This window comes from Alosa pseudoharengus, unplaced genomic scaffold, assembly GCF_046254945.1.
Source record: "Alosa pseudoharengus isolate Yale_2024_CS ecotype anadromous, Long Island Sound unplaced genomic scaffold, YU_APseudo_1.1 YU_APseudo_1.1_scf_18, whole genome shotgun sequence".
In the NCBI taxonomy this organism is placed as follows: Eukaryota; Metazoa; Chordata; class Actinopteri; order Clupeiformes; family Clupeidae; genus Alosa; species Alosa pseudoharengus.
This window is the reverse complement of record NW_027468650.1, coordinates 34168845-34180921: the sequence shown is the minus strand read 5'-3', so window position 1 is coordinate 34180921 and position 12077 is coordinate 34168845. Positions and strand designations below refer to the sequence as shown.

The 12077-nt window shown below is 42.9% G+C and overlaps 1 protein-coding gene across 1 annotated transcript in view; it reads left to right on the top strand.

The window, feature by feature from the left end:
* LOC143131409 (piezo-type mechanosensitive ion channel component 2-like) overlaps positions 1–12077 on the top strand; it is a 117413-nt gene that overhangs the window by 49370 nt on the left and 55966 nt on the right. The window contains exon 5 of the mRNA XM_076291038.1: positions 11245–11404. Coding sequence (XP_076147153.1) covers positions 11245–11404 — 160 coding nt within the window. The remainder of the gene's footprint in view (positions 1–11244; positions 11405–12077) is intronic.

The following is a 12077-nucleotide window of genomic DNA, read 5'->3' as shown; positions in this document are numbered from 1 at the left end:
TCTCACACTGCTGTCTGTTTAAACAGTTATGCCATCAACAAGCTATAGAGTTTTCTATTTAAGTGTGTCTACAAACATTTTCCCCAGCATCTCATTTGTTTTAGCTGGCCCACCTGAATGGCTGTCACAGGCGTGACATTGGCTAATTCATAATGCCTAAGCAGCTTCTAGCAGGAGCATATTGATAGCATCTTGCTGCAATGAGTGATGCAAGTGTGGAAAAGGGGGTCATGGGAAAAGCTTTTGATGTGAATTTTCCACACACGCTTGGTCTGTGCGTGTGTGTGTGTGTGTGTGTGTGTGTGTGTGTGTGTGTGTGTGTGTGTGTGTGTGTTTGTGTGTGTGTGTGTGTGTGTGTGTGTGTGTGTATGTGTGTGTGTGTGTGTGTGTGTTCTACACATTTTGATGAATATAACGGTGAAAGACATGCAGTGACCACAGCATTTATCATTCACCCTAGTAAGTAATTATGTCTTGATGTTTTGGAGTGAAATATTCAAAGGAAGGTCAAAGGTGCATAACATAGATCAGACTAATGAAGAACATCTTGTTTTATTGGGAGTTTTGTTTCAATCACTTGAAAAGGCCTACTACACTATCCTGTATGTAATTCTATGAGTCATAATAATGGATATTGTACTGTCATTGCCATACCCAGACTCAAGCAGGTGTTGTACTTTGCGGTACATCTTTTGATAGATAAATCGACTGCCTATGATCTCATAGACATGCTTGAACTGTAACAGGATTAAAAAGGTATAAAACTGACTTAATCTGTTATGTAATGTTAAAATAATACATACATAAACTTTTGATTACAGTGATATCATCATAATCATATCATGTAAGCATAACATGTGTCAGTTCAGAGCTGTGGAATCGGATGGAGCCGTATTTACATTGGCATATAAATTCCAAGGTTCAGGAGTTAAAGTATTGGTGAAAAAATGTGTCTGTTCACTACACACTGGAGGAGATGATGTACTTCAGGTCCTTGTATGCTAGCATTTCCCAATTACAGATCCAGTTCTCTCTCTTCATGTTTAATTAGCAACATTATTTTGATGCTGCATCCAAACTGTGGATAGGTAGGTTAGATTCCGTGAGGTAAAACTAGAAACAAGTAGTATGCGGTAGCCTTAATGATGATGTTATGATGTTAAATGTAATGCTAAAGTGCAGGTACAAACATTTGTCAGTGTTGACCTTTGGTGTTACCAGAATGACTGGTTAAAAAAACATCAAATTGACTCAGCTCCTAACATCCATACCTGGACTGAATTTAGCATATTTCTGCACTTAGCATATTTATGTAGTGTATAACACGAGTTGGTACATTAGCAGAAGTTAACATTTTCATTAGCCACCGTCTGTCTCAGCTCTTTTCCCTGCTCTCTTCTTTTCTGTCTCTCACTGTCTGTCTCTTCTAATGCTCTGATCCCTTCTGCCCCCGCTCTCCTTATCTGTTTCTTTGGTTCTATCTTAGTCCGTATGGACTCTTCTCTCCTTTCCTCTCCAACCTCCTACGTCTTATTATTTATTTAATCATGTTTATAATCTGACAGTGATCCTCCATGTTCCCCTCTCATCTCCTCTGTCTGTCAGTGACATCAGTGATGGCAGCTGCCTGGGTGTCTGAGGCACCAAGACAGTCCAGGGTACATTCTCTCCTCTCCCCTCCTCTGCTTTCCTCTCCTCCTCTTCTCTCTCCTCTGTCCTTTCTCCTCTTATCTCCTCTCCTCTATTCCATTCTCCCCTCCTCTCTCCTCTGTTCTCTTCTTCTCAGTTTCTAGGGTTACTATCGTAAAAGCACCAATTACTGGCCCTTTTGTTCGAAAATTCTAAAACAACAATGTTTTTTAATACTTCAAAATCTGGTTTGGTTCTTACGGGGGCTTTTACTGCCTGAAATATCTGATTTTGTTTACCACAGCAGGTTAGTGCTGGCCTGGTGGGTCGCTTATTTCTGACCTTTCTCACGGCACGTCAACGGTTAGATCGAGAATTCTCGTCGCAAATCAAAATTCCACTGGAGCTCCAAGCGGATTTGGACACGCAGCCTTACAACACTGTTTACAGCTCTTCGAGTCACGGTAAAATGTAATTTTTGGTATATAGCTAATTTAGATAATCTTATGGTGTGGGTGCTTGCGTTTCTTTATGAATCCGCCGTCTTGGTTTGTATAGAAATGAATATTAAGTGATACATACACGTAAGAGGTTGGACATACGGGATGGTCGGTAATAGGTGACGTTCCGATAATATAGTTAATAAAGTGAATAATCTGACAGTTACACTGTCTCTGCCCCCCTCTCCCCTGTCTCCTGTTTGTTGCTGATGCAGCAGACGTCTGTCTCTCTGTCTTTAGTCAGTGATGGCAGCTGCGCTGCCCGGCGTCTCGCTCTGAGACACCAAGACAGTCTGGGACAGTCATTCTCTCCTCTCCCCTCCTCTCTCTCCTGTCCTCTCCCCTCCTCCCTTCTCCCTCCTCTCCCTTCTTCACTTCTCTCCTCCTCTCTCCACTCTGCTCTCTTCCCTTCTTCCCAGTTTCTAAGGTTAGTAATATAGTTAGTAAGTTAATCATCTATCAGTGATCGTCTCTGTCCCCCTCTCCCCCGTCTCCTGTCTGTTGCTGAAGAAGCAGCTGCTTTGGCCGGCGTCTCGCATTGACGCGGCTGCAGTCTGTCCCAGACAGGGGGGCAGGTGACAGTTTGTGATGAATGGCAGTAAGTGACTCAGGCGGGAGAGTCTGTCGCCACTGGGTAGCCTGCTGACTGATGCACTCCATTTACACACACACACACACATACACACAATAACACATACACACACATACACACACACACGTGCACAGATGCACATTTACAGACATACACACACACACACACACAGAGTTACAACTTTGATGAAGATGCATGGGCTTGGGGGGGTGTATATCTTCTGTGTATGTGTGCAGTTGGATTCCGCGTGTATTTTCTGTAAAGCAGGAGAGGACCATGCAGAAATAACATTTCTTCAGTGTCTGTCTAAGTCAGCATGCTGATATTTCACAGACTCCCTCCACAAAGCCGTTCAAAACATCTTCAAAGGCAAACATTGATATTCAATAGAACAACTAACTTTATAAAGACATAATGATATATTTTTTAAAATTCATACAATTTTACAGAACGGCCTCAGACACCTGACGTGTTAACTACTGGTATTTTGAGTTCCTTATAGTGCAGCCCTTCATTAGACCATCATGGCTAGCAATGCTGTATAAATCACTGTTACAAACGCGTCCGATCAGTCCCATAAAACTCACTGACACACTCCCAGCAGAGGTGGCTCATAGCCCTGTGGGCCTCGGGGGAAGCCAGCGAGACGCCGCTACTTTAGACAACGCATCAGACCACAGCTGCTCAGGCTGAGGCGCAGCCGTGTGACTCAGGAGCTCAGGACGGGAGGCAGGCAGGACGGGAGGCAGGCAGGCCGGCGGCGTCGACAGACACACACCTGTAATTTAGCACCGGCCGTGAAATACAAAGGTGCACACCTCGTCGTCTCGCTGCTGAGGCACGTGACCGGTGTGTCCAGCGGTGGCGAGGTGGGAAGGGGGAGGAGAGTGTTGTTTATGTAACTCAGGTACCCCCCCCCCCCCTCAGCCCTGTTGATGTGTGCCATAGCTACCCAGAATGCATTACACCTCTGCTGCAAAGCCTGGTTATAGTTATCAAGATGCGTTGGTGTAACAATGAATTCATTAAAAGCTGTAATTAAAAATGTTATGTTTATGTGAAATTTGATACATGACAGTAACGTTTGCCAAGATGTGTATTTTCTTTTCTTTTATTTATAATTGAATAGTTTGCCCCTCCGTGATAGTAGGATTAATTTGCTTTGGAGCCTCAGCCGGAATATTACCCTTGGCAACAGTTCATTGTTGTTATGCAACAAAACGAAAAGGGGCTTTTGCATCATAGTGTTTATTGTACCTTTATGTACCATTACTGGTTAGTTGTTGTTCTATTTACAGTGGAAAGCTTTAGTACGTGGTTAGCAGTAGGGGTCCCAGAATGTAAATCGTCTTTACGTTCCCTTGGGAAATACTTGTGTGATTCTCAGTATAATTGCTGTTCATAAGAACGTTGTGTGAATGCCTCAGGAAGCAACAGTATAGGCAATTACATGCTATCTTTGTGTACTTTACAGACCCTTGGTGCCCATAGTGGCTTGTTTTTATCATGGCAGAAAAACAAATGTTTTCTGTACTTCCACTGACTGGCTGAGGCAAAGTCCCAGTATGCTGTCTATATATACCATGTGTGGTCTCCTCTATCTCACTTGATATAGATCTGTGCCTACACAGTGGCTAGACTTGATATGGTGTTATCGTATTAGGTTTCCCAGCATTGTTTTAAAAAAAAACGACTGTATTGTTTAGCTTTATCTGTTTTTGTCTGACTGCCCATATTTCCATGGAGTGTTTTATAGTGCTTGCTTTTCAAATGGTCAGGGTAATTCCCAGTGCAGTACATGTATTTCACTTAATTTATATTACAGGGAAAGAACATTTCCAAAAACAAATATCCCACTCATATATTTTTCACCCTGTAAAAACCTGCAATTTTGACTGGCTTTTGGCTTCTACTACCAAACATAGAAAATTATGCCATACTATAGTATAGCAAGAACTTTTCAAAACAAAGACAAAAATAAATTCTTTGTAGGACCAAACCTTCTTCAGAATTGAGAGGGCTTCCCATGACCCAATAATTGCTGTAAATTGCTTGGTACAAAAGGGAGGCTCAACAAACCTGTTGTGGTCTCTCTGTTAACCTAAACTCTTTTTTTCTCACAGTGTACAGTAGCTAATTAGCTATATCCACTCGGTGACCTCATGCATTAGACAGCACTTGCACGACACCATAATTCTCTCACATTAATTCGCACATGTGTTCCCCATTTCAGTATGGGGGTCACACAAAATTAATTGCTAATGTTTTTCTGTAATCTGATGAAACCGGGGCAGCAAAAGCTCGGGGGAGATGGTTTCGCATGCAGGGGCCGAAGCCGGCCGGCTCTCGGGGCCCACGGCTGAGGCGGGGGCCTGAATCGTGCCACTGTGCTCTCGTGTTGCTCTTGGCGAGGGGCAGTGCCTGGTGGGCTTTGGCCGGGTTCATCGTTGCCCAGGCAGCATGCCACGCGCCTCTGGGCCTCTGCGCATGTTTGCTGTACAAACAATTAGGCCGCAATCGCCATGGCCGGCGTGTTCTGAGGACGCTTGCGGAGGAGTAATTGCCTGGTAAGGACATCTTCATCGGGGATTAAAAGGGAAGTGGTTGATTTGTTTGTGCTGAAAATGCATAGCTGGCATCGGTTCCCCTCACCAAACCTGTGGCAAGTGAATCCTACACAAACACTGTGCAGGGCAGGAGCTATCATGTTAATCAGCATGACTACAGCCTATTACATGTGTAGTAGCTCTTGGTCTAATTAGCTGTAGCCACAGAACTTGGACTACTCACACTCAGAACTGACATTTTTTCTGAATATGTGACTGTTATAGAAACTAAACACTATAGAATGTACAATCTCTTTATTTGCTCTTAAATAACATGTTATTTTCGAGCTGGTTGGCCTTCAGTGACACAAATAGCGAGCTTGACGGCATCAAAACCTGCTGTGATGTCTTTATTCTCTCTTGGCCTTCTTTGTTTAGGCATGTGGGACAATAGCAAACACATACATGTATGGTAGGGCTGAACCATGTTGCATGCAAACTCTTAAATTACATTGAAAATGTAAAAAGTGTTTTCGAACTGGTTCTCTTCTGTCATGGCAATCTCACAGTAACTCTGACCAATCTAACACTAGCAAATGTTACCCTCTTGCTAAAAAACCCTCTAATCCTTGCACTCTGTAGCCAGCCTTGCATTCCATGTCATGCACTGGCATCTGAGATCTACTGTACCTATTTCAGGCGCATGCTTTCTTGTGCAGCGGAGGTAGAGCTCAGCGTGAGCTTGCTTCCCAGACAGCCGAGCGGCCTGATAAACTGTACCGTACGCCTAATCTCTCCGGCACATGGCTCAGGATGAATGCGCTGGGCGGGCCAAATGAGCGAGTGTAAATTGAGCAAGCATAATGCTGCTCACAGGCTCCCAATGGAGGTCTCAGTAACTCCCAGAAACTCTCTTATTCCTGCATCGCGTGAAAACCAAAAACCAGCCCATGCCCACAGAGACAGTTGCTCCATTGCAGCTGTTTGACCGTCCCACTGCTGGATAATTATCCTTAACTTGTTTATCATGCTGTTGACAGCCAATGCTTGTCTGGCCCTTCGGTTCCCTAAGTCGACAATCGCAGAGTGTCTGTCAGCCTATAAGAATTGTCCTATTAGCCGTGGTTTAGTAGTGTAATGTGGCACCAGATTTCTAAAACGACTGCAGGGAAAGGAGTCCGACATCATCGATAATTTATCCTCTGCTGACGTCCATAATCTAGAAATCATTTTTATGAATGCAATTACAGCAGCGTTGAGTTGTTTAAGGAGACGTAGATATGAGTGACTGTCAGATTCGATCAGTGGCCTTGTAACGGTGGATCCTGAGCAGTCTTTTTTAAGCCTGGTGGCAGACTTCCTGGGGATCAGACTCTTAGGGTTCAAATATTTGTTTTTCTCTTGAACGAGACCAAGACTGACTGTGAACATAATTGAAATAGATAATGTATCTACACTTAGCAATAGCCACATTGAAGTTACAGAAGAAAAAAAAAACAATATAATATGTATATATGAAAATATTAATGTATGTTGTGCTCCTGGATAGTTTACATTACATTACATTACATTTGGCTGACACATTTTTAGCCAAAGCGACTAACAACATGGTAAACAGTTTAAGCTTTTTAAAGCAATTCTCTCAACAATTCTAGGACAATTTAAAAAAGGTAGAGTACAATAGGAATAAGTGTATCAGTGAGTGCTGTTTTTAAACAGTCAAGTGTCTTGCCATAGCAAGCATACCTACCCAAGATGCTTAAAATGCCCCAAGAGCAATATCTGCTTTTGACTGATGGGTTCTGGACTAACACTTTCAGAAATGAAGTGATGGCTAAAGCCAACATGTTTTTTTTTCACGTCCCAAGACGGGCATTAGCCTGAAGGAGAACTCTGTGGGCACCATGCTGGGGCAATGCCATCAGGGATGGCAACTCCTCAGTGTGCTGGCCTGGCCACTACAGTGAACCTTTTTATGGAGGAACACCCTTGCCATATGTAAATCAAATCCCTCCCATGTAGACGCCGTGCTTGCTGACATGCTATCTGTTTGTGTTGAAATTCCACGAATCCAGAAGCACCAATGGTGCTGTAGGTGGTCCATTCTTGATATTCAGCCTAACCTTTCTGACCTGATTCATTTCTCAGGTTCAGGTTCTGTACAGGCGGCGCCCATCTGAAGACATTCCAGTTCACCAGTAAAAAGATTCCTTCACAGTCATGAAAATAAAGATATATTCATCTTATTTTACCATGAAACTATAATTTACCAGGAATGCACATCAAGGGGATCTTAATTGGGAAGAAAATCTCATGTATTTCTTCCTAATTTGTTGTTGATTCCTGAAACTATGCACAAATATATGCTTGTTTTTAGTATGTTCTCTCTTTACAGTAAAATGCACAAATCTACTCATTAACAATACTGATTACCGGTAATTTTCATCATTTCTTAATACTGATGAAGAAGAGATCAGCTTGATATTTCTTTTTCTTAAAACATCACTAAAATAAGTAATAAAACACTGAGCACAGATGTCTGAATAGGTTGAGTGGCCTCATTGTGATCACGACAGGTCTTCCTCATCAGAGGTTCTCAGAGGCATGATCCAATTACACTGGCCGACAGACCTCCAGCTGGACCTTTGAAATGCATTTAGTGAGGCCTTCAGTGCCACACGTAGTGAGCCTGACCGCATCAAAACCTGCTGTTATGTGTTTATTCTCTCCTGGCCCTCTCTGTGGAGGCATGTGGACCAATAGCAAACACACATGATGAGGGAGGACACAGGTGGGGGACTCTGACATGCATTTGGTATGTGCACACACACACACACACACACACATACACACACACATATACATGCCTTGGTTGGAATGCTTAATTAACACAAATGGGGAGAGTGGTCTGTTTGATGGTGGAAATGTACTCACAAGCATAGCAAATGAGGAGGAAATTGACCCACATTTAGTTCATGTTCACAGAACAGATCATGAATGGAAGTCAAACCAGAGAGCTTTGCAAGCACAATCAAGACACGTGAATTCAGCTTTTCAAGAGTAACAATATCTGTTTGTGCTGGCTTAGGTGGGATTTTCTGAACAAAGATGTGGCGTATTAGTATGAATAGTATACATTATATATATAGTACATACATACATACATATATAAAGCATAAAACACAGTATATATTAGCATGATTATCTACATGAATATCTCATTTACTCTATTTGTCTGGTCAGTACAGAACAATAATGTGACTATTTCGCTTTCCTAGGTGTACCTGAAATATTTAATTTTATGTCAAAGGCCCGTTTCACTGGTCATATCAAATGCGCAAGTGACCGTTTTTGTTGAAATCCCGGAATGTAGGTTGAAACCTATACCTTAAGTTTGTTATTCCTGTTCGTTTTTTTAGTTTATTTGAACAACTCCGCCTTGGCCTGACTGGAAGCAGCCGATTCCCCTCCAGTTTTCTGGTATTTGAGTGCTGGAATCGTGCCTCGCACCCTGGAGAGTGTCTGTGCCGCTCTTAAGCTCGATTGATAATGCATCGGCCTCACCAGTCGGCTATGTGTCCCCTACTGGGCACTAAAGCCTAATAGAGCTGTAGCCCTCCTCCCCACAATCTATCCATCGCACGCTCTATACTTACAACCTTATCAAAGCCAGGCGGCAGCAGCAGCCAATGCACTCACTGCCATCTTGTTTCAACTGTGGCGTTAATGAATACTTGCACTCTCTCTCCCTCCGTTTTTGCTATTCTCTCCCTCCCGCGTTTTGGCCTAAAGCAAATTCCTTGTACTTACATAAGTCTTATTCAGGTACAATGTCTGTGTAAATCCATACCCCACCCAGACCCAGCCTCCATGTTTTTTGTTTCTTTTTTTCTTTTTTTAAATGATCTGTAAATTCAGCCTTCTCATTTTAGGTGTGATGACTACCGAGCCCTTTGATTGCCAGCCCTTTAATTCCATGTTTACAGCGTAAAGACAGTTATTCTGTAACAGTGCCGTCTCTCGGACCCAGAAATCAGTGCCATGTGCGAGCACCCCACTTTTTTGCCAGCTCATAGTTTTCTCTTTATGAGCTTGCCCTAGATGAAAGAGCCTTTAAAAGCCAATAGTGCAAACTGTTTGGACACAGGCAAGCACTTCATTACCGAGGAACCCGTGTTGTTGCGCGGGCCAATCGGAATGCCCCTGCAACGTGTTTTTCTAGCGCCGTCTGCCGCTTATTAAATTTTACGCAGCAAATATTGCCTTACTTCAAAAGCAGCTGTGTCCTGGGACAGACACGCGGGGGCCATCTTTGAAAAGCGAGGTGGCATGCTGAGCGAGCTCTGTGTGAATCCAAACATTTGTTTAGGATTAACACGCACTGATGTCAAAGCAAAAACAGGATCGTAAAAGCTCTGATTTCCGGTTCTGTGTATTTGTAGAAGATGAGGGATTTGTCATTGTTTGCGTACAGTATTGCTAGCAATAGACCTGGACTTGCATTTATCTCAGATGAAGAAGCCAGTCAAGCATAAAGACTGATTAAATGTATTACTGCTGCATAATACTCAACTTTATACCTGGGTAATCTAATGACATAACGTAGCATGCAATCTGATAACATCAATGGAGTCTTTTTATGGGTGTCCCTCCCATAAACCTTTTCCTGTTCTCACAGAGGGATGTTCAGAGATCTCTGATTGTTGTTTCAGACCACACATCTCTCTCTGACTCAACAGGCATTCAGCCTTTACAGAGCTTGTTCGGGGTATTACCAAGCTCCCACATGCTCCCCTGAGAGCTGGCTGCTTTTGTTTTTTGGGCAGGCCGGGAGAGAGTGTTCAGCTTTAATGTAGCAGAATGGTAACTGTGCCTTGGCATGCGTAAACCTTTAAAGATGTGAAAACGAGGGTCTCTTTACCACTGGCAGAGGAGGTATGATTGTGAATGGAGCAAGCGTAAAGCTGGTCCAATACTGTGTTTCAGGCAGAGTGGTGGAACGGCAGTTAGGGTTTAAGAGAAGCTTGTCCTTATGACTGCGTCCACAGGCTTCATAAGGGACAGAGAGATAGAGGTAGAAAAAGTGTGTGAATTAAAGAGAGGGGGGTAGAGAGAGAGGGGACACGTATGCTGGGGAGGGTGGTGAGGGCCACAGCTCACTAGCTCACGGAAATGAGAACCAGACGGCTCGACCCTTTCAAGGAGGACACTGGGAATCACAGCCCTTTATTGTGGAACAGAGTGTTTCTGTGTGCTTTCTTTTTCCTTTTTTCTGTTCTTTTCTCTTTTGGTTAAGAAATAGGCACTGCAGCACATTGTTGCACTACTAAAAAGCACTTTAGCGTGAAAGACCATTTCATCTCAGCTGTTCATTTTCCTCTAAGGGCATTTAGAAAAAAACATTTATGGGTTCTCTGGTTAATGACAATATTTATGCAATTTAATAAGGGCTAAGCTTTTTTTATGAGAGTGGGTGGAGATGAAGCTAGCGTTGTTTTTCTGGGGTGTAATGTATGGACAGGACATACTGTGCTCTTTAGGCTGTTAAACTGTTTCCATTCTTATAGACTAAAATGCCTAATTTAAATCAGCCCTTTTAAATAGCTTTCGAAGAGTAAGAAGTACAGTCAATGGGAATATTAGAATTGTGGGGGTCTTGTAATTGGCTCAGAATAAAAAATCACCAAGAAATATTTATGGAGAACAAAATGTACAGTAACCATTTTAATGATAACTCTAAAATGCCGTGATCCATGAAATGCAAAAAAAGTTGGATCATCATGCCAGTTTACTCATAAAGTTTAATTAAAAAATGATGTTATAGTTCTGTTAAAACTCTTTTTAAAACTGTGTTCTTTTTATTACTCCTCTGTAGCGCTGTAATTTCTTGGCATAAGACTTGATATTAATTACTGCTCTTTACTATGCTGCTCCTAATAAAGGTGAAAAGAGATTGACATGTCCTTTTGGTTTTCAGTGTGCGAGGGGCGGATGCGGGGAATGGGATCCGTGTGTTCATCCCCGACATCGGCATGTTCGTGGCCAGCCTGGTCACCTGGCTCCTCTGCCGCAGCCTGGAGAGGCCACCAGTGAAGGACCCGCAACACAACACTGACTTCACGGAGGCTGGCAAACAGGTGAGTGTGGACGCTCCTGTGGTCTTAGTACAGTAGTGACATTAAAGCTGAAGTCTGTGATTTTAAAGGGAGTGGGATTCAGCAGATGTTTTTTATCCAAAGTGATATCTGGGTTCGAGAGTTGTAACTGGGCCAACCGTTTCTCAGATGCTGCTGCTGTTTCATGGCCTCACATTCAAATCCAAATTCAGTGAAGGTCTCTTGACAGTGCTCTAGCAATCTGATTTATGTGTGCAATGAAAAGAAAACTGATGGGGAAAGCTGTGGTTTGAGTGATTGGCTGTCAAGCTGAAATATCAACACTAGAATCACCAAAATCACCACCAGAATCACTGATATGCTTAAACATGAGTATTGTGCTACATCACTGTTGTCTGGGTCAGAGACCAGTTCAAACTCTACTTACAAGAGCTTCATGTCCACAAATCAACTGACTGACAGTAGTCTCATGCCATGTTCTGTAGTGAATGGTTTTATTTGAGGTCAAAGAGGTTAATGTTTGCTTCTTCAACCTCCACATTCTTTCAATGTAGGCAAGCCCCCGTAATGCGAAGACTGTCTACAGAGAGTACACCGTATACAGACAGGGGTACAGTTTATGAGTGCAGAAAAGATTTGCTAAGAGGTCTACCTACATTCCCACAACCCAGAGTCCAGGCAGTCTTACTGTACG